General features: G+C 41.5%; 1 protein-coding gene across 2 annotated transcripts in view; it reads left to right on the top strand.

The window, feature by feature from the left end:
- The window catches only part of UNK (unk zinc finger), a 94,001-nt gene extending 71,432 nt beyond the window's left edge, over positions 1 to 22,569 (top strand). For both annotated transcript variants that reach the window (XM_073608137.1, XM_073608138.1), the window contains 5 exons: positions 1,096 to 1,197; positions 2,760 to 2,948; positions 3,093 to 3,274; positions 4,809 to 5,066; positions 19,985 to 22,569. In XM_073608137.1, coding sequence (XP_073464238.1) covers positions 1,096 to 1,197; positions 2,760 to 2,948; positions 3,093 to 3,274; positions 4,809 to 5,066; positions 19,985 to 20,143 — 890 coding nt within the window. In that variant the 3' untranslated portion in view covers positions 20,144 to 22,569. The remainder of the gene's footprint in view (positions 1 to 1,095; positions 1,198 to 2,759; positions 2,949 to 3,092; positions 3,275 to 4,808; positions 5,067 to 19,984) is intronic.
- Positions 22,570 to 23,552: the final 983 nt, after the last annotated feature.

Below are 23,552 nucleotides of genomic sequence, written 5' to 3' on the forward strand. Positions count from 1 at the left end.
GGTTGTACTCAATTTTGTTGCCAAGGGTTTAGACCAAGGGTCTTCAAACTATGGCCCTCCAGTTGTTCAAGAACTATAATTCCCATCATGCCTAGCCATGTCTGTGAATGTCAGAGTTTTACAATGCCTCATGGGATGTGTAGTTCCGCAACAGCTGGAGGGCCGTAGTTTGAGGATCCCTGGTTTAGACATTAATGGCTGTGTGTTGAGTTATTTTGAGGGGGCAGCAAATTTACACTGTTATACAAGCTGTACACTCACTACTTTACATTGTAGCAAAGTGTCATTTCTTCAGTGTTGTCACATGAAAAGATATAATAAAATATTTACAAAAATGTGAGGGGTGTACTCACTTTTGTGAGATACTGTATGTGCGAGAATGTGTGAATCATTGTCTCCCAAAATACAAAAATACAGCTGTCAGTGCCTGAGTGACCAGTCACCAGGCCATAGCCCATAGGGTGGGGAGAGTATATAGCCCTGTATAAGTTACCACTTTCTCACAAAGTCAAAAGCTACACATGTTTTAGGGGTCTCACACAATAAATTGGGGCATTGGGGGAGAGTGGGGAAATTTATTAAAGCATGCTTTTTGTACTTCTTGCAAGGTGTACCTGTTCCTTTGCCTGCTATGGTCAAAGTACCAGCTTAATTTAAATGATCTGAAATAAGGATATAAATTATCTTTTGGAATCAGTCTTGTACCATTGTATTTTTAATAAATATTTATGCTCAAAGTTTATCTCCCTATTTTGTTTTCTTTCTAAAGCTAGCTATACAGACATAGGTTTCTTCATCAACACTAAAGAGTGTGCATGGAGGAATCTCTCCTGCTGACCATTGTATTCAGACAAACGCTGCACCTATGGCCATCTGAATACCTGAACGGTGACTGCATCTGATAGGGTGCAATCCCTGTTAATCCCACAATTGGTGCCAAAAGGGCCACTTATGGCTTGAATTGCGGTTTATTTACCAGGTCAAAAATTGGCTGTGTATGACCAGCTCAAGGGATACATTCTCTTGTCCTACATTTTTAAACCACCATCTATATTTTTCAAGCAACAGTTTCCTTAATACTTTTTTTTCTTTCAGAATCTGCCCTGGATGACCTTGATTTAAATGATTTTGGTGTTGCCGCTTTAGAGAAGTCATTTGATAATACCACAGTTGCCACATCAGGTGGTATAATGATAGGTAATTGATCATGTTTTCCTTTTTTTTAAATCACAGTAACTATCATCATTGCTGACTTTATCTAAGCTGCTTATATTTTCTATTTTCTATTATAATTACTCAAACCCTAAACTTTTTTTTTTTTTTTGTTTTGGATATTGGTTATAGTGCTTTCTTTATTTCTGTCTGTTTCCAATGGGGCAGATTTCCCTCTCTTCCTGTACCAGTAAATGTAGTCACTGCCAAGACAGGAATTGGGAAAACTTTCCAACAGAGACCACATTATAATACTCAATACTTCATTTACCTAATTTAAGACTGCGGAATGGTCACTATCGATCCCTGTCCCTAAAACTTTAAAAATGAAAGTTTTGATTGTGAATAGGCCACATTCATTTAAATGCAACCCCAATTCCAAAAAAGGTATTTTTGAAATTGATGGCAGCAACATGTCTCAGGGACAGGTCAACAAAAAAGCTGGCAAAGTAAGTGGTACTAACAAGGAAGAGCTGGAAGAACATTTTGTGCAGTGCCTTGAAAAAGTATTCATACTCCTTGAAATTGTCCACATTTTGTCATGTTACAACCAAAAACGTAAATGTATTTTATTGGGATTTTATGTCATAGACCAACACAAAGTGGCACATAATTGTAAAGTGGAAAGAAAAAAGGAGAAATGGTTTTCCAAATTTTTTCCAAATATCCTAAAAGTGTGACATGCATTTGTATTCAGCCCCCTTTACTCTGATACCCCTAACTAAAATCTAGTGGAACCAATTGCCTTCAGAAGTCACCTAATTAGTAAATAGAGTCCACCTGTGTGTAATTTTAATCTCAGTATAAATACAACTGTTCTGTGAAGCCTTCAGAGATTTGTTAGAGAACTTTAGTGAACAAACGACATCATGAAGGCCAAGGAACACACCAGACAGGTCAGGGATAAAGTTGTGGAGAAGTTTAAAGCAGGGTTAGGTTATAAAAAAATATCCCAAGCTTCGAACATCTCACGGAGCACTGTTCAATCCATCATCCGAAAATGGAAAGAGTATGGCACAACTTCAAATCTACCAAGACATGGCCATCAAGCAGCCAAGAGGCCCATGGTAACTCTGGAGGAGCTGCAGAGATCCACAGCTCAGGTGGGAGAATATGCCCACTTTAAGGTTTTAGAACCACTTTAAGGCTTTCATTCATGTACTCCTAGTACTGATGATACTTCTTAGTTAGCAGGATTGAACTAAATCAAATTTATTATTCACTTTTCGAATTTCATCCAGTTCCTGATTAACTGGCTGAAGTGTAATCATTGGGTGGCCCTGTGGACCACTTCTTGCCCAGCATTCCTTTTTTGACAAATTGAAGGAGCCGGGTGGAAAATTGACAGCTGAACATTGGAAACATCCAATCAGATTTTTTTGATAGTCGATGAGGAAAGCTGTCAAAATAAAACAGCTACATAAAATCTGTTGGTGTATGGCCAGCTTTACTAGCAAATTAGTATAGAACTTCCAGCTTCCATCTGAAATATCTTATTTGATTTTTTTTTCTAATTTACATTTTTAATTTGTTCTCTCTGATTGCAGGTGGCAGCCTAATGCAGAGTTCTGCTCCTGTAAACATCCCTGGATCTTTAGGCAGCTCAGCGTCCTTCCATTCCACATCTCCATCTCCACCTGTAAGCATCTCCTCACACTTTATGCACCAGACCCCTGGAGCACATAGCCAATCAGAAAACACCTTTCTCAGTACATCAGCCACTCCTGGGTCACTAGGTAAGTGACTGTACAGCAGCAAATGGAAGTAATGGGACATCTATGGTAGGGCCATTCCTTCCTGAATTTTGTTTTTAGTAACTTTTCATATTTTAACATTCATGTTCATTGTTAAGGTTTATCTTATTTTTTTTATGTTTATAGGCTTAAATGGCATGAATAACAGTATATGGGAACATTTTGTGTCAGGCAGCTATTCTCCTGGGACGTCACCTGCGTTCCCCTCTGGAGCAGGTGGGGCCGAGCTTGTTAGATTACGTCAGGAGCTGGAAGAGGCCAGTAACACTATCAAACAATGGGAGGACTCATGGAAACAAGCTAAACAGGTACACAGTGATGTACATTGGCATTTGCTTTTAACCTTCTAACTATGAATACTCTAGGGTGCTTTCAAAGTAATTCAAAGGAAGTACCATTTTTTTTTGCATTTTCTGTAAAGCTAAATTCCAGGAAAACAGCAACAAGCTCTGGTAAAATACATATGCCTTTGTTCAGTCTTGTCATCCAGGCACTCCTGCTGGAAAGAACAGTCAGTCTTTGGTCTCTCTGTAGACTGGACTTTATTTAAAGAAGAACTATAGGTAAAACTTTTTTTTCATTTTGGATTGAGCAAGGGAGGGTTATAACCCCTGTAAGGGGTTATATTTTTGCCCTCTTTGTCCTATTGGGGAGATTTGCCTTCACTTTCTGTTCCATAGCCAACACAGGAAGTGAGAGGAAATGCCTGCAAATTAAGAGAATACCTTGGGGACCCCCAGGTCACCAAAACTAGTGTCCCCTTTGAAAGATTTCCCCTCTATTACTTTTCTGGGAACAACCCAAAATTTGTGATTTTCTTTTACTTTCACATTCAATGATAATGGTAAACAGGTCAAATAGAGAGGAAGAATCTATCTAACGGGGACACAGAGAGCTATGAAAGCTGACAGGTGATCTAATCCCTCCCCACTCTATCCAAAACAAAAAAAAAAGTTTTGCCTTTGAAAGTGTTTGTAAACCCCTGATTGTCACTTTTACCTATAGGAAGTGGAAATATCTCCAAAACGTGCGCCGTTTAGGAAATATTTACCTTGTAGTGCACCCATTATGTCATCGGCGTATGCGCTGTACAGAAATGGACCTCCGTGCCGTTTCTTCACTCGCAAGAGCCGTGACTGACGGCTCCCACGCGCATATGCAGGAGTGGCGTCACACAGCTCCGGCCAGTCACAGAGACCGAGTCCGCAGCCCCTAAAGGAAGAGGGGCGAAGATGGAGGCGGGGACAGCGTGGGCTTCGATTGCAGGTAAGTGCCACATAATGGGCTAGTATGCGGTTTTACTTTTCAGGGGAAAGCCCTTAACACACGGGCCAGAATATCGGGCGGTATCGGCTAGTTCAATAGAAACCGTCCGACATTTGGCCCGTATGTACGGCTGGCTTCTGTCGAATGGGCATGCCTGAATGAGGTCTGTCAATCGGCATCTAATCAGCGCCAATGGCTGAGAGTGATGACCGGAGTGTTCTGGCAATGGGGGGGGGGGGGGGGGGGGGGGCAGTTGCCCCTGTCAGAACACAATAGCACAGTAGGGGAGATCCCCCTGAGCTCTTCAGTTTTTTTTCGTTCAGTCCGCTGGGTTGAACGAAAAAAAAAACTGCTAGGGTGTACCATGCTTTAAACAATTTAGCAAAGTCCAAAACCTGACACAGCCCATGACTACACAACAAAAGAGGAGAAGCACAGTCACGTTTATCTCACTTCTCTCCCTACCATGTTCACTTTGTAGCTTTTCCAATATCTGCCCGGAATTTAGATTGAAATCATTTCTAATTAGAATGCAGACTTCTGTCCTTTTTATTGGTTATCTTTCTCTCTCATCAGGCCTGTGATGCCTGGAAGAAAGAGGCAGAGGAAGCTAATGAGCGGGCGACAGCAGCTAGCATGGAATGTGAACTGGCGCGGGAGCAGAGAGATGCCCTGGAACAACAAGTGAAGAAACTACAGGAAGAGCTGGAAAGAATTCCTGGAACACAAGATTCTAAATTACTTAGCTCTGTTTCTGAATTAGAAACTCTGCCTTTAGCCACGTTATATAGCATTCAGAAGCAGCTACATGCCAGCTTGGAAAGAGTTGAAAAGGTCAGGATGAAGGAGTGGGTGCATGAAAGGGAAAATGTTTGGTCATATATAAATGTATGATATCTCATTCACACGCAAGCCTGTCGCCACCTAAAAGAAATGTAAAGAATTGTTGCAGAGGCACTGATCTTCCCGGTCTTGAAGAGATGTTGCTGGCTTAGGAATGTATGTTTGTGTAGGGTGCTTGGTCCTCCACTGTTGTTCTGTCTGCTAGGCATTACATCACTGCTTATCCTGTAGAGACATAGGGCCACAGAATGAGGAGGACCATGTAGTCAACAATCCCGGAAGAGTGAGTTGCAGAAGATTCTTCAGCCAGCTTTATTTCAGGGAAACAGCGAAGGCTGGCAAAGTGGGCAGCAGAGCAGGTAATTAGTATGGTCCTAGGCACCAGTTTCTTTATATGGTTACAGGGTGATTATAAAGTACACACTGTTAAAAAGACCCTGTCTCCATACTATTATCAGCAACAACTTTTCCATAAGATTATATGTCAAATTACCTAATTTTGTGCAACTAACCTCCCTTTAGTTATTGATGATATTACCATATTGAACGGGCCTAAAACTGCTTCTGGGCGCTGCCATGTTGGATGTGACATCAGCAGCCCCAGGCAAACCCATCGGTCACTCAGGTGATGCTCTGTAGTATTCCCCTTATATGTTTGAGGCTCACTAAAAATCCTTTTATTTATCAGATAATAACGCAGAGAGGCTGATAGGAGTCCACAAACAGCAGAGCCCTGAATTCTGCCAGCAGTGACACCTCCTCCAATCTGCACATATTACAATCAGACCTGTCATTGTTTACATTTTATGTACACAAAAAATGAGGTCTAGTAACAGGGTCTCTTTAAAGGCACTTAATGCTTCTCTCTCTCTCTCTCTTTACCTCTGTTGTAAGGAAAAGGAAGTGCAAGCATTTGCATGTTAACTGATGTGAGTGCATGTAAACTGCTTTATATGCTTGTAAACAAATTATGTTTTACTAAAAGTCCAAATTTACTAGAACTGATTTGCTCGTTTACACTTGCTTCAAAACAAGGCTTTGGACAGGCTTTGTTAAAGTGGTTGTAAACCCTCAGGGACAACTTTCACCTACAGGTAAGCCTAGATTAAGGCTTACCTGTAGGTGCTTGCAATATCTCCTTAACCTACACGGTTTAGGAGTTATTTGCAGAAAACACTATACTGATGTCTACGGCGCAGGCGCACTGAGTGTGCCGTTTCCGATGGCGATCGTGCCGTCACTAGCGGTTCCTGCGTGCATGCGCGGGAGTAACGTCATCACAGCTCCAGCCAGTCACACAGCCGGAGTGTGCAAACACGGAAGTCGCTCCGGGAGACACGGCGGTGACGGAGGAGGGGGACGAGGACCGCTGCGGGGGCTTCGATCTCAGGTAAGTAATTCATAATGAGCTAGTATGCTATGCATACTAGCTCATTATGCCTTTGTCTTGCAGGGTGTATTTTTTTTTCCTTTTTCAGAGGGTTTACTTCCTCTTTAAACCTCTCTGAACGCCAGTCAAAGCTTCTGTCACTAAATAAAATGGTTAGCTTACAGTCCTGTTTACACCTTGCTTTTGCTTTGCTTTGCTAAAAAATTATACCCCAAAGTGTCTTCAAAGCCTCCATAGAAATCTGTGACAAAGCTTGCTAGAAGCACCTAAAGCTTTTGGGAGGCTTTAATTCAGCTTTAGCGTCGCTTTGTTTTGGAGAAATTGCAGGTATGAGATATCAGCACACACACACACAGTCCATCTGCCAAGCTTCATTAAAGCTTCAAAAAAGCACCACCAAAGCATCATTGAAGCACCACCGAAGCATCAAAAACACATCAAAGAAGGATGTTGAAGCAGTAGGCTCACTAATGTGTGTTGAAGTCGAAGCAAGTATAAATGAACCCTAAAGTTCTTCTGTTTGCTGTGATCAGGCAGTTTTTTTTTTTATTGCAGAAGAGATATTTTCTGCAATAAAATACACCTACCTGCCTGCTCACAGCCTCACCCAGCAAGTAAACTGAGCTGTGCATGCACACCTCAGCTTACAGCGACTAGCCTGATCCCTGTGTGCCAGAATGACTGCCTCCTACGCATGCCCAGGAGTGATGTCATTCTATGCTGGCCAGATGGTAGAAAACCGGCACAGAGAAGAAGGCGCTGGCGAGGGACAGGGATTGTTTGAGGGAAGGTGAGTATAATCTGCCTTTAGTGAACATATTTGCTGCTTCTTCAACATGCTGTGGAGAAGTACATTTTTGTGAATGAAGCCTTGGGTTTCTATGTTATCCTGCCTTAAAAGTGGCCAAAACACCAATGTATTTTAAGCTGTAGTAGTTGTGCTCTGACTCATGTGATGACTGCTAGTTCCAGGGCAGTGACTCGGTCAACAGGTTTAGCTCCTCTGATCCAGAACTACCATACAGCACATGATTAAGGAAATTGCAGCTTCCATCAGTTTTCTTCATGAGGAAATCCATTTAAACTTAAAAAAAAAATACTTTCAGACAAAATCTGTTTTATATTAAAATGTTTATCAATGCACCAAAAATGTACAAATACAAAGAAAAAAGTATAGATGGAGGAGTCTTGAAATTATAAAATATCATCAAAATATGGATCACAAGCGCATTTGACAGTATCATGTGTAGGGCATAATGTGAGAAAACAGGGTTGTTTTTTTCTTCTTTTGAGAGTTGTTGCCCCTCATCTGTGACATCACTTGCCGACCAGGCTTTTTCTGGCACTTTTTGTTTACAAGTTTAAATCAGTATTTTTTGCTAGAAAATTACTTAGAACTCCCAAACATTATACTTTTCTTTTTTAACAGAGACTCTAGAGAATAAAATGGCGATTGTTGCAATTTTTTGTCACATGGTATTTGTCGAGCGGTTTTTCAAATGCAATTTTTTGGGAAAAAATACACTTTAATGAATTAGAAAAAAACAAAACACAATATTTACCCCAATTTTTTTGTAAAATGTGAAAGATGATGTTGCGCCGAGTAAATAGATACCTAACATGTCACCCTTTAAAATTACGCACGCTCGTGGAATGGAGACAAACTATGGTACTTAAAAATCTCTTTAGGGGATGCTTTAAATGCCTTTACAGGTCACCTGTTTAGAGTTATAAAGGAGGTCTAGCGCTAGAATTACATATGCGTTTCGCGAGCACAGAGGGATGGGGGTGCTTTAAATTTTTTTTTTTTTTACACTATCCCTATTTTTTTTTCTCACTTTTATTCCTATTACAATGAATGTAAACATCCCTTGTAATAGAAATAAAGATAACAGGTCCTCTTTATGGAGAGATCTTGGGTCAAAAAAATTGATCTTTTGCCTAAAAAAAAAAATGTATTTACTTTCAGCTTGGACCGGAAGTGACGCATGATGTCACTCTGGTCCTTCAAGGCCATAGAGTCAATCAAAGAGAATTTACTCTTTGAGCACCTATGGGAGCAGCCGGATCGTTTCTCGGGCGAACAGTAAGCCTAAGATACACTGGGGGGGGTCGCTACAGAAAACATTCCAGTGGCCGTTCAGAATGCTTTCCTGAGAAAGCCAGCTGCAGGAAAATGTACCTGGGTTATGGCTGATATCTTCAGCCATAATCCTTTTAAACTACTTGCAATCTGCAGCGTATATATACGTATTGCGATGGGCAAGTGCTTAAAGAGGAACTAAACTTTGGAGGCTGTGCAAAAAAAAAAAGCAGGTAGAGACCAAAAGGCTAGCTACCTGTGTTGCCTGTGGTCTTCCTGCAGCTGTCTTGTTCTGCACCTTGTATGGTGGTAATCATCTTGGTAGAGGCAGGGCTTTGCTTCCTCTTCCTAGTAGGGAGAATACACTGCAGATATACAGCTATGAGGCTATGGGCACAAGGTTGCCTAGGCACACTCACATACTAGGAAGTACACTGCTTTTTTTCAGATGCAATTGAAGGGAAAATGTTGAGTACTGCTTAGGCATAATTGAAATTTCTAAATTTTCCAATACAGAAAACAATTACATTTAGCTTCCCTGTAAGACTTGACCCATGGCCCAGCCAGTATAAAAATTCTTATGTTTTGTGAATGGGTGTTAGGTTCAACCTACTGCGTTCACGGGCATGTATTATGGGCTGTAGTTAAAGGTAAAAAGTTCTAGAATGACATGCATTGTGCTAGTTTGCCATCATCTCTGGCCTCACCAGTAGACAGACCAATGTGACTGAAGACTAATCACTGAAGTTATGAGCACAACTGCTCTGTGACTCTTCTGGGTCACATGCTCCTCCATACCACAGAGTACCAGGTAGTGTTGGTGGGATCTTCTCCCCACACCCACTGTCACAATTTAAAACAGTGCGAGGCTCCACCACAATTTCCTGTGAATGAATAGACTACAAGTACTGTTGTCCATTACGACTAATGGCTTGTAGTTCTCAATTAACTGTGAGGGCACTAGTGAGCGCTCTCGTACTTCATTGTTCTTTCTGCTCTCAAGTTACTGTATGCCTGTATCTGAGGTATGGGCAGACAGCTATTCTAATGCCGCGTACGCACGATCGGAATTTCCGTCAGAAAAAATTTGGATGGCTTTTCCAACGGAATTCCGCTGAAGCTTGCCTTACATACACATGGTCACACAAAAGTTCTCTGAACTTTCGACCGTCAAGAACGCGGTGGACGAGCCGAGAAAATTAAGTTCAATGCTTCCGAGCATGCGTCAAATTGTTTCCGAGCATGCGTGATTTTTTTGCGCGTCCGAATTGCATACAGACGAACGCATTTTCGGATAGGAACTTTTCCCGACCAAAAAATAGAGAACCTGCTCTCAATCTTTTGCTGGCTGGAATTCCGCCGGCAAAAGACCGATGGAGCATACACACGGTCGCATTTTCCGACAAAAAGCTCTCTGAGTTTTGCTGGCGGCATTTCTGATCATGTGTACGCGGCATAAGAGTCTGCAGGATCCTGGCATTGCATCCATGATCTGCTGATCGGGGAAGTAATGCTCTGAAGGCTCCTTAGAAAAAAAATAATAAATGCACATTTTTTTTACCTGCAAAAATATGTACATTTATTATAATTTTTTTCAAAAGGTGAATTTAGTCTTTAATATCTAACTTTATTTAATGACTCAAGTGGAAATCATACTTGTTTATGAATCTGTTAGTTTTCAAACACCTACTTCTGTGTATGCATTTTAATATGTACACAATGCCATCTATATTTGGTTATTGCATTTGCAGGCTCTTTTTAGTAGTGTTGCACAAAGTTGCTTTACTCTTTTCTACCTGGTCATTGCAGTCTACGTGTCAGGTCTAACAAATTTTATCTCTGCAGATGTTATTTAGTGAAGCTGAGTGTTTTAGTCAATACAGACAGAATCTACACCTTTTTATGTCCCATAAAGTCATGGAAATAGCCGCTGCTTGGTTAAAAAAGTGAAACTTACACCAAGAATTATGTGCAGGTAAAAATTAAAGTAATATATTAAAGCTGAACTCCAGGCAAACCTCTAAATGCACAGATGAAATACATATAAGGGAGCTGATTACCTGCCAAAGATTTGCATTTACGAGTCCTGAGGCTTACCCAGCTCCATCACACAACACACCCGAGTGGGTGACATCACTTTCAGTTAGGGAATACAGAGGTGTCCTCTCTCATCCCCAGCCCCCTGAGTGGGAAGCAAAAGCGTATGAGAGTCTCTGCCTAACCTGCTCATCCCTAGCCCTTTAAGTGGACAGTAAGCATCAGCAGTCTGATGTATTCATCCTTCTACCCAATCTACTCATCCCCAGCCTTATGACTGGACAGTAAAAGAGCATCCACAGTTTGACGAGATCATCCATGTACCCAATCTGCTCTCTCTTTCTATCAGATCCTTGTTAACATATTTGCATACAGCACACCTGATTGACTCCCAATCCTTTCTCTCCATCTAGTCGGAGCACTGCTGTATAGCAGATTTGCAAAAGGCTAATACCACTTCAAATTCAGGTACTTACTCTAGTTGTTTTTTTAAATAAATGTAATGAGCTGCACTCATTTGTGTCTTTTATATCTGCCTGGAGTTCAGATTTAAATATGTGCTTACTGAAAGACATTCTAGTTTCCCCATAAACCATGTCCTTGTGTTCTGTCTTGTATTTTTCTACAGTAAAAGATTAGTTTTACCTGCTGTACAAGAGATGGCTGTTGAGCAGAATTTTTACTGTCCTCCATTTACAAGTATCTGGTAATCTTTCATATAGTTACATAGTTACATAGTAGGTGAGGTTGAAAAAAGACACAAGTCCATCAAGTCCAACCTATGTGTGTGATTATGTGTCAGTATTACATTATATATCCCTGTATGTTGCGGTCATTCAGGTGATTATCTAATAGTTTCTTGAAGCTATCAATGCTCCCCGCTGAGACCACCTCCTGTGGAAGGGAATTCCACATCCTTGCCGCTCTTGCAGTAAAGAACCCTCTACGTAGTTTAAGGTTAAACCTCTTTTCTTCTAATTTTAATGTGTCCATACTGCAGAGTTTCGTCACTTGATTCACTTATGGATTGTAGGGCCCTCTTCATAATAAGCAGGCAGAAGTTGAAATTGTTAAAGGGGGGCTATTACATTCGCCTTTCCTTTCTACCTCTTGTACAAAACACAAATGCTTTTGCTTTCTTTTCTCTGTTGTAGATCCAGAGCCAAGTGCATGTAACGCTAAAACATTTCTCAGCATAACTAAAGGGGGACAATACTAATAGTGTGGTCAAAAGTATGTGGACATCCCTAAAGAATATATGCGTTAGATGTTTTCAGTAAAGAATACTGCTTATGCTTTTTAGACAATTGTGACAGAGAAAATTGAGTACTGTCCCTGATACTTTACTGTCTCTGATACTTTTTTTTATTTGCACTAACATAATTTTTCATGGACAAGCTTTGGGGGTGTGTCCCCTTCTTCAAGGTCCAAGCAGTACTGATTCACGAAAGTTTTAGCAGAAGGTAAAATGTTAAAAAAAAAAATCTCTGAGGGAACGGAAAAAGAAAAACAAACACATACAAATCAATGTTAATGGCAATGTTAATAAAGCTATCAGCAAGTGAGATAAGACAGAGGAAAAGCTATAGACTGGAGGGGGGGGGGTGATAGTCACAGAGGGGGTCATAAAACTGTAGTATAATGGGTGAGGAAACCAATATCTAAATTTAGGCCATTGTGTTTTGTGTCAAAAAGAAGTATCATTCTTAGTTTAAACATTTTCCTTTCCTGGATAGTTCTGAAATTCTCTTTAAGAATGAAATCATTGAGGTCTTCTATAGTGTGGTCCGGTTGTGAGAAATGATGTCCCACAGGTGTGCAGAAACTGTCTTCCTTATGTTCCCTGATGGTATGTCTGTGCAAATTCATCCTCACTTGTAACTTCTGTCCTGTTTCACCAACATAAGATCCTTTGCTAAACCTGTTGCATTGGATGAGGTACACCACATTACTGGAGGTACCACTGTATGATCCAGTGATATTGAAGGTCCCATTTGTGTGTGTGACACTTTTGGATAGATTGATCTGGTTGCACAGTTTGCAGCGTTTTTTATTGCAGGGTTTGCTTCCATTATTTGTGACTTTATAATCTGAGTGGAGTTTCCTGCTGATTAGTTTATGTCTGAGGTTGGGTGGTTGCCTGAACGCCAATAATGGGGGTTGTTGGAATATTTTTTTCAGAGTTTCATCCTCTGTTATAATGGGTTGTAAATCTTTGATTACCTTTTTGATCCCTTCTAGTGTTGGGCTGTATGTGGTGACTAGAGGTACTCGGTTGTTTATTTTTTTCTCTGTGTATTGGAGATTTTCTCTTCAGGTTTTCAAGGCTGTGTTTATGCTGTTGTTGATGGTTTTGTCTTTGTAACCTTTCTTATGGAAGGAGTCTGCCAGTGTTCTGAGCTGTTTATCTCTGTCTTCTGGGTCTGAACATATTCGGTGGTATCTGGGCTGTGTATGATGGCTCGTTTGGTGTGTTGGGGGTGAAAACTGGAATTATGGCGATAGCTGCATCGGTCAGTCGGTTTTCTGTATATCGACGTGTGAAGCTTGTCATCCCTGATGTATACTGTAGTGTCTAGGAAGTTGACATGTGTTGTTCAAATAATCCATTTTTAGTTTGATAGATGGGTGAAAAGTGTTGATCAATGAGTAAAATTATTTTAGATTTTCTTCACCTTCAGTCAATATCATGAAGATATCATCAATATAGTGGTAATATCTATATGGCTTTTGTTGCATGCTGTTTGGGAAATTGTCCACCAGGTCAGCCATAAATAAATTTGCATATTGGGGTGTCATTTTACTTCCCATAGCAGTACCCATACATTGGAGATAGATGCCATTGTTGAAAGTAAAGTAGTTATGTGTAAGAATTAAATCGATGAGCTGTATAACATCCTCAGCCGTGTATTTGTGGTTTGTTGAGGATGATGAGAATCTGTGTCATGCTGCTAACCCATCCTTGTGAGGGATGTTACTGTACAGAGATTCTACATCCATAGCAACTAGAAGTGTTTTTGGTGGTAATTAAAAGTAAAACAAATGCAGGTGTAGCACTGTTCTAGTAGAGTGGATAATTAATGATAAAACCACTTTAATGAAAAACTAATTGACAGTGGATTGTGAATGTGTCTGGGTGGTGTTACAACCTCTGGCAACTATTTAGCAATGTGGTTTCAGTAGCCAGAGGAAATAATTCAATGTATTTATAATATTTCATATGTGAATTACCCCTGTGAATGTCAACCAGACATTACATTTATGCTATTTCCCAGTTTTGTAATGGGGTTACATATAAAAATATGACCAATATAATATTATATAATATAATATCACATACAATGCATAAATAAATCTAGTAAAAGTGCATATGCAAGAAAGTGCTTGGTGGAAGAAAAAGTGTGCTAATTAGCAACAATAAGCTAATTGACAAAGTGACGTGCTCAAAAACAAAAAAAACAGTGCTTGCTGGAAAAACAATATTGTTTTTAAAGGTCTTCTTGTTCAAGTGCTGGCTTGGTGATGGTGCTTCTTAATCGTGCTCCTAATGTGCATACACTCACTGAATAGCCTCACCCCTACAGGGGTATTGCGCGGTCACAGTATATGCACATTAGGAGCACGATTAACCACTTCAATACAGGGCACTTAGACACCTTCCTGCCCAGACCAATTTTCAGTACTGTCGCAGTTTGAATGACAATTGCGCGGTCATGCTACGCTGTACCCAAACTAAATTTTTATCATATTGTTCCCACAAATGGAGCTTTCTTTTGGTGGTATTTGATCACCTCTGCGGTTTTTATTTTTTGCGAAACAAATAAAAAAAGACCGAAAATTTTGAAAAAATAAAAGTTTTGCTTTTGTTTCTGTTTAAAAATTTTGTAAATAAGTAAGTTTTCTCTTTCACTGATGGGCACTGATAAGGCGGCACTGACAGGCACTGATAAGGCGGCAGCGATGAGGTGGCACCAATGAGTGGGCACTGACGATGGGCACTGATATGCGGCACTGGTAGGCGGCACTGATATGCAGTACTGATGGGCATTGATAGGCGGCACTGATGGGTGACACTGATGGGCACTGAAAGGCTGCAAAGATGGGTTCTTATGGGTGGCACTGCTGGGCACTGACAGGCGGCACTGATAGGCGGTACTGATGGGCACTGATAGGCGGCACTGATGGGCACTGATACGTGGCACTGATACGCCGCACTGATATGCATCCCTGGTGGTAGGCATTGGAGTGGGCACCGATTGGCAGCTGCCTGGGCATTGATTGGTTTATATTAGTATTGGTTTATGATTAGTATGTCCCTGGGGGTCTAGGGGGCATAGCTGGTGGTCCAGTGTGACTGGTTTCCCTGGTGGTCCTGGGCGGCTTCCCTGGTGGTCCTGGGCGGCTTCCCTGGTGGTCCTGGGTAGGATCCGAGGGGGGGCTGTGCTGATAAACAATCAGCACAGACCCCCCCTGTCCGGAGAGAAGCTGATCGGCTCTCCTCTACTCGCGTCTGTCAGACGCGAGTGAGGAAAAGCCGATCACCGGCTCTTCCTATTTACATCGTGATCAGCTGTGATTGGACACGGCTGATCACGTGGTAAAGAGTCTCCGTCAGAGACTCTTTACCTAGATCAGTGCTGCGGGGTGTCAGACTGACACCCCGCAACAACGATCGCCGCGATGCGCGCCCCCGGGGGCGCGCAGCGGCTCAATATCCTGCGGACGTCATATGACGTCCAGTCAGGATTTTGAAACCACTTTGCCGCTGTCATTCTGCTATATGGCGGGCGGCAGGTGGTTAAGAAGCCAAGCCAGCACTTGAACAAGAAAGACCCTTTTAAACAATATTGTCTTTTTATAAGGACTGGTTCTTTCTGAGCACAAAATCACTTTGCCATATAAGAAGACCTTTAAAAACAATATTGTTTTTCCAGCAAGCACTGGTTTTTTGTTTTTGAGCACAAGTCACTTTGTCAATTAGCTTATTGTTGCTAATTAGCACACTTTTTCTTCCTCCAAGCACTTTTTTGCATATGCACTTTTACTAGATTTATTTATGCATTGTATGTGATATTATATTATATACTATTATATTGGTCATGTTTTTATATGTAACCCCATTACAAAACTGGGAAATAGCATAAATTTAATGGCTGGTTGGCATTCACAGGGGTAATTCACATATGAAATACTATAAACACATTGAATTATTTCCTCTGGCTACTGAAACCACATTGCTAAATAGTCGCCAGAGGTTGTAACACCATCCAGACACCTTCACAATCCACTGTCAATTAGTTTTTCTTTAAAGTGGTTTTATCATTAATTATCCACTCTACTAGAACAGCGCCACACCTACATTTGTTTTACTTTTATTTCAGTACATTCCACTTAGGTGGAACTGTACCTGTAGAGGCAGCAGTTCTATATCCTATCTGTACCTATATCTATTGTGCGGATTCATTTTTCATTTCTCTTTTTGGTGGTAATTGTTGTATATTGTTAAGCTTGTTCAGAAAATCAGTGGTGTCTTGCAGGAAACTAGTAGTGTTCATGACTAACGGTTTTAACATGTTTTCTACAAGGCCTGAGATATGTTAGGTAAGTGTATTCATACCTGTTATAATGGGTCTGCCTGGATTTTCTGGCTTGTGAATCTTAGCCAGCATGTAGAAGTCTTCAATTTCTGGATTATCTGGAATCGCATTGATAAGTTCTGAATGTAGGTGGCTTGGTATTGTTGTATTGAGACCTTTTAATTGCTTAGTAAAATCCTGGGTCAGATCATAATCCGGTTTTTTGTAGTAAGTAGTATTTGCCAGCTTCCTTTGGCCCTCTTGTACATATTTGTCTTATCCATCACAACGACTGCTCCCCCTTTGTCTTCTGGTTTGTTGGTTATGGTGTGATTATTGCGCAGATCGTGTACAGCCCTTCGCTCCAGTGGTGAAAGGTTGTATAGTGTTGTATAGACAGCCTGAAGCTGTCAATATAGGTATCCAGTTTGGGGTTGCGTCCTTGTGGAGGTTTGAAGTTGCTGTTCTTTTTCTTTTTGTCACCTCCTATTGTCCTAGGATTCCTTTCATTACAGTGAAAATATTCTTTGAGCCTTATGCCCTGTACACCCGATCGGACATTAATCAGACATTCCGACAACAAAATCTATGGATTTTTTCCGACGGATGTTGGCTCAAACTTGTCTTGCATACACACGGTTGCACAAATTTGTCGGAAAATCCGATCGTTCTGAACGCGGTGACGTAAAACGTCGGGACTATAAACGTGGCAGTAGCCAATAGCTTTCATCTCTTAATTTATTCTGAGCATGCGTGGCACTTTGTGCATCGGATTTGTGTACACACGATCGGAATTTAAACGATCGGATTTTGTTGTCGGAAAATTTTATATCCTGCTCTCAAACTTTGTGTGTCAGAAATTCCGACGGAAAAAGTCAGATGGAGCCCACACACGATTGGAATTTCCGACAACGCAATCCGATTACACTTTTTCCGTCGGAAAATCCGACCGTGTGTACAGGGCATTAGTCTCCTGAAGAATTCCTGAAGTATCTGACAATACCTGTAAATTATCCAATTTGGTGGTTGGGCAGAATGTGAGGCCTTTGGAGAGGACTGTTATTTCTGGTGTGGAAAGGGATACGTTGGGATTCTGGATTGGGTTCCAAGTTGCTGATAGCAGGAGTTATAGAGTTTGTGTTTGTTTTGTGTTGTTTAGGTTGTATCCAAAAGGTCCGCTCTTGGTGTAGCTTTTGGAGTTTTTTTTGCTTCCTGTTCATGGCAAGTTTTTGCAGTTGTCTTTGTTAGGTTTCAATTTCATTCTTAATTAGCTTGATGCTTGTAGGGTCCAATGATGTTGATGTTTCAAACACCTCAATTGTGATAGACAATAGACAATTGTGGCTAGAGTTTGTGGAATGCCCCTTTAATTCCAGCATGACAGTGCCTCTGTGCACAAAGTCAAGTCCGTAAAGACAGTGGGGTTGATTTACTAAAATCGGTGAGTGCAAAATCTGGTACAGCTGTCCATAGTAGCTAATCAGCTTCTAATTTCAGCTTCTTCAATTAAGATTTGACAAAAAACCTGGAAGATGATTGTTTTCTATGCAGAGCTGCACAAGCTTTTGCACTCTCCAGTCTAACGAAATCAACCTCTTTGTTTAAAGCTTATGCTGTGGAGGAACATGGTTGGCCTGTACAGACCCCTGACCTTAACCTTATTGAACACCTCTGGGAATTTTAAATGCTGATTAGCAGCCGCAGTGTGTATCGCAGGAGTGCCAAACCTTTTGAAGAGCGAGGGCCACTTAAGCGGCTTGGTAACTGGTCCTGGGCTACAATGAGCAGAGTGGGCGGATGACAGGTCTGTGTCCACTCTGCATTGCATATTGAACACGGACACACCCCACTCTACTCTATGGGCCCTCTGATCTGCCCAGACAGAAGGGGATGGATTTCCTTCAGTTTTTTTAGCGGATTGGATTGGAGGTAGGTGGGTGTAAATGGACACAAGTCGGTTTTCATCTGCCATTGCCACTCTATATAGGTGAATGGAGGCTCTGATTGGGTTGGACCAATCACGTGAAAGGGGCCTAAGGCTGCTTTCACACTGATGCGCTGCAGTTTACCCGTGTGGCTTTCCTGCGGGTTATCTGCACTTTGCGATAGACTTCTATTATATTATGCAGGTGTGGTGCATTTTTTGAAAGCGCACCAAACCTGCAGGTAATAACAGAAGTCTGTGGCTCAGTGCAGGTATCCTGCAGGTGCACTACACCTGCAAATAAGTTTGAAATCAGCCCAGTAACCACTGCAGAACAGATATGCCCATACATAAATACACTGTGAGTTAAAGTAACAAACTTACCTTTAATAACAGTCTTCCATTCAGGTATTGCCAGACGTGGCAGAGTGCACATGGTATTACTCCACCTGTGACAGGAGGCGGCGCTATACAGGAAGCATTGGCTTATGTGGCTCTGCTCCCTCCGCAGCTGTGCTTCCTCTACCGCTGGCTTCATTTACAACGCCGATGCTCTGGGATGGGTCAACAAGCCGCAATCTGGGCTTGCAAACCCACCATCCCAGAGCAGGAGGTCGCGGGCCACATCAGAGGGCTCCGCAGGCCACATGTGGCCCCTGGGCCACTGGTTGGGCACCCTTGGTGTATGGGGTCATTCATACCGCATCTTAATCTGTTGAGCAAAAAGGTAAAAAAGCACCTTTGGGTGAAAAAGTCATAAAACACTTAACTTTCCCCTGGCTTCAATACTGCAGATCCTGGGGGAATGCCAAGTACCCAAATTTGTAACTAGATCTTGCTACAGCACTGTGCATTGTAGACTTCTCATGAAGTTTGAGGTACTCTGCATTCTTTGATATCTTGCTGGAAAGATGGCAACGTCTTCCTTGTCTAGGGACCATGGGGGTAAGGGAAGTTTGTTAAAGTGGTTGTTAAGCCACTTTAACATGTATGCAACATCAACGTGATTTATAAGAAAAAAATGCTGTAAATACCTCATTTCAGAGCCGAGATCCACGATCACATGACCGGCCGGCTCTCTCCTTTCCTCCTCTGACAGATGCAGTGGGAGGGGCCGGGATTCCCCCGCTGACGTCAGTCGGGAGGTGAGGAGAAGGAGGAGAGAGCCGGCCGGTCATGTGATCATGGATCTCTGCTCTGAAATGAGGTATTTACAGCATTTTTCTTTTTCTATAAATCACACACAGAGGAGGACACTACAATAGGAGACAGTGCAAGCAGCTTATGCAAGCAGCGGGAGGGGGGGGGGGGGGGCGGCCCTGTCACAAGCTGACAGGCGGGGAGGGGGGAGGAGGACACAGGAGCAGAGAGGAGACAGCAAGGCTGCGGATGACGGAGGCACCTAAACTGACCGGTGTCAGGGCTCAGCAGCCATGATACACCGTGGTCAGTTTACAGGGGGGGGGGAGAAACTGGCAGGATCAGCCTGGTTTTTAAGATGTTACAGGGAGCCAAATGACACAGCACAAGCACTGTGTCATATAACATGCTTTAAAGGAGCAGGATCCTTTTTTTTTTTTTTTTTGGGTTAACAAATGCTTTAACTACCCCCCCCCCCACATGTTTTTTTTGTACCTTTTTGGTGCAGATAATTAAAGGGGAGAGGGCCCTCACTGAAAAAGTGTACCTTGATGTTTAGATACAAAGTCCACTTTAATAGCCATGGTTTTGAAATTGGATGTACAACAAGCTCATAACAAGGTCTCCATAAACATATGGCCATATAATATATTTTTCTTTTTTGGCATTTTGCCTTTCCTTTATTATTTTATATAAATTGTATTTTATTGTTGTTATGACCAAATCGTTCTCTCACTGTCTTTTATTATTTCCTTGTAGGCAATTTATCAGCTCCAATCAGTAAAATGTCACAAGTGTCAGGACCAGAATAGAGCAATGCTACAGTGCCAACATGGCGTGCTTTGCGAAGTATGTGCTGCGGAGGATGGAGACTGCCCTAACTGTCAGCTTAATATAACACCCGTTCTGCAGCCATGACCTCTGCAAGCCTGACTCCCAGGCTCCTCAAAACTCCTTTTTTTTATATAAACTGCTATAAATCAATATATATTCATACAATGGAATCCTAGTGAAGCTGAGCACTTTTAAACAAAGAAAAAAAATGTCATTCCTTGGGAACTTGCCACAAAGCCTCGGAGTTTTTCTTCCTCTGAGAGACTCGGTATTCTATCATTTCTAGAACCTCCTATTGAGGATTACTTTCCAGATGACATATCTTGGGATAACGAAATGCAAGATTTCCTCTGTGATCTATTTTATCGGGACCAAATAATGTTTGTTTTCCCACCTACAAGCCGCATCTTGATAAACGCTCCAAAAAATTTCCAAGGCGAGTCTGAAGCTGGTCATTATTGTGACGTGCTGAATAAGGAACACAACACTTCCCGAAGACATTTGCTGAGTGACGATTCCTTGTAAACAGAATGGTGGCTGTAGATAGCACTTACCCGAGACCAGCCTTGAGTAAAGCAGTCTTGAACACAAAAGGGTTCTGCTTAAGCTCCCCCCACTTTAGAATGCCTGAAGAATTCTCTGTGTGTCATATGATATCAGGAATTGAAGCATTCTAACATAGGGTTAGAGATCAAGTTCTCATGTCTCACTTAGATAAAGTTATTCTATAAAATCAATTAGATTATTCATTCATGCAAGTAATCATTTCAGTATTGAGTGTCCGAAAAGGATTTTTCTTTTGCATTAACAGCCTAATTTCTTCCAATCAGAAACACAAAGGTATACGTCTTTAATAATAGAACAATTACGTCTCTCTTCAGTGTTGACATTTAACAAAAATATAGTTATGGTTTTGGGCAGGGCTTAAAATGAGGCCTAAAGTTCTCCACTATGGAAAAAACGCCCACAGTTTAAGTATTGCAGCCTGCATGGCTATAAATTAACAAAGGATACTGACAAAGGATGTGTCTCCTTGGTTCCTTATACCATAAGCTCCTTACATGTTATAGAAACCAACCAGTTCTTTTAACCTTGTCGTCCTGCAGGTGTTTGAACTGTCTGTTTTAGAAGATGTTATTTATGTCCAAATAATGTTCAAATCCATCTCAATATCAGTTAAGAGCTATTACTCTTTCAGTTGGATTTGTTGTTAGGTAATAGAGTACTGCACGCATAGGTAATGATGGCGTGTATGCAACCGTGGTGCTAATATGTGAAAACAGAAAAGTACCTCCCTTGTGTTCAGTTTCCAGCTATTTTTCAGATGTGTGTTCAAAGACAAGCACAAGTATTTGCATTAGGCCAAACCTTCACTTTTCCACCAGTTTTATACGTTAGCCCCAATATGCAGACTGTGGTATGAAGAAAGTGGAAGGCTATATGGCGGTACGCTCGTAAGCAATTGACAAGTTACAACCATTCTTTATTCGAATGAAGTTGGAAAGGGGTTTATTACAAACAAATTGCGTTTCATGCCCCCAAAAGTTTAACAGTATGAGATTTCACGTTTGTTACCTTTACTAGTTTGGGAAAACTGGCTTGGTGCATTTATGACATTATCCTAAAATCAATTTAGAGTAAAAATTGGACTTAAAGTAAACTTGTGGCTAGGAAATGGACATTAAACTTTCATATACAGTATATTGTTAACGAGCAGTAAATGAGCTTTAAAACCAGCCCTCATTGACCTATGTATATGTAGGTACTGTGTCAAAATTCATCCTCAAAGTTTACAACAGAAATTAAGTTGCAGTGTTTACAACGCCTGCTGTTTGTTTACATTAAAGAGATGGCAGGCTGCAAAGAGGAAGCTAGAAGAGATGAGCTGCCATGCCAGTGCCTTTGAGAATGAATTACTCATCAGTGCATGAGCTACAGAAGTCAATGCAGACTTGTTTTAAAGGCCTTGTTTGTCCAGAATATTTATACGTCCATAGTCTAGTCACAGGTTTACCTTAAGTACAAAATCTGTGCCGATGAATTTCTGAAAGTATTTCCACATTCATTGGTTTCATTACTCAATGTTTATAAAATGTCCCCCAGTTTGCCGACTGATGTAGCAGAACCAAAAGTAAGCTTTCAGAAGTTTTAGTTTTAATTATAAATTGCCAACAGTGTTTTACAGGTGTTTGATGTTCCTGAATTCAGAAAATGGCAGTTCAGTGAGTTTTTTTGTATGCTTTTTACTGCAGTACATTCTCATTGTTCCTGATGTCCTTTATAGCAATGTCCAGCCTCTCTCCTGGACTAAAAACTAGTTCCTTTTGTCTTTTTTTTGTTTTTGTTTTTTTTTACACTGAGCTTGCCCAGTTGGGCATGGTCAGAAAAGAGTTGTATCAAAATCTTCACATGTGAAGTCTCCTTTTTTATATATTAAATAAATCTATATGTGAAATGAATCAGCCTTTTTTGGAAATGTCAAAAATAAACTGTTCTGAATCTGTTCTGAAGAGGAGTAGTTTTTTTTCTACTATTTATGTTAGTAATAGTTTTTCATAGTTAAACTGGAGTTCCACCCAAAAGTGGAACTTCCATTCATATGCTTCCCCCCCCTCTGGTGTCACATTTGGCACCTTTCAGGGAGGGCTGGGACCCGTTCTTTGACAGGTCCCCTTCCCCACTTCCGGGAGATGGGCCGCGGTCCGATCTCCCGGAAGTTCGGCCTCCCTCCTCCTTCCCCGCCACCAGGCCAATTAGAAAGCGCAGCGTGCTTCGCGCATGCGCAATAGGGAACCAGAGGTGAAGCCAAAAGGCGGCAGCACCTGGGAGTTAATCCGAAGATCAGCTTGGGGTGCCAACATCGTGGACTCCCTGAACAGGTAAGTGCCCTAATATTACTACGGTATTTGTAGCTGCTGTCTTTAAATTTTTTTCACCCAGGCTGGACCTCCTCTTTAACCTCCTGTGTACAACTTTAGAATCTCTAGGTATAATGTTCTGCATTTAAAGGATAGCTTCACCTTTGGAACATATATATGTACAGTGGCCGCGCGGGACAGGCGTCATTCTAGGAGGTTGTACCCTTACATCCTCCCAGAACGTGCATGCCCCTGGGGGGTGCATCAGACATAGCTGATCACTGATCCGAGTACTGAGCGGCTGTGCTCTGTCTTGGTACCATGTGATTGCTCACAGCGATCACATGTTCAATAGTAAACATTGCTGTCATTCACACAGCCATTGAGAACTAATGTAAAATCTGTGTTTGGTCACAGTAATCACATAGTACAGGGCCAAGCCTAGCCTCCCTGTACCATGAGATAGCTGTAGCCAATCACAGTAGTTGGTTGGTCAATGGTTGCATGAATGCAGCTGAGAACGGTAAGAAATGATTGCTTATACAGCCATCATGGCTGTATTAACAATTATAGTGCAAAAAAAATCCCAATCACTTCCCTAGAGTAGTGCAGTGTCACTATGGTAACACTGCACT

Source organism: Aquarana catesbeiana, linkage group LG12, assembly GCF_042186555.1.
Source record: "Aquarana catesbeiana isolate 2022-GZ linkage group LG12, ASM4218655v1, whole genome shotgun sequence".
NCBI classification, from domain to species: Eukaryota; Metazoa; Chordata; class Amphibia; order Anura; family Ranidae; genus Aquarana; species Aquarana catesbeiana.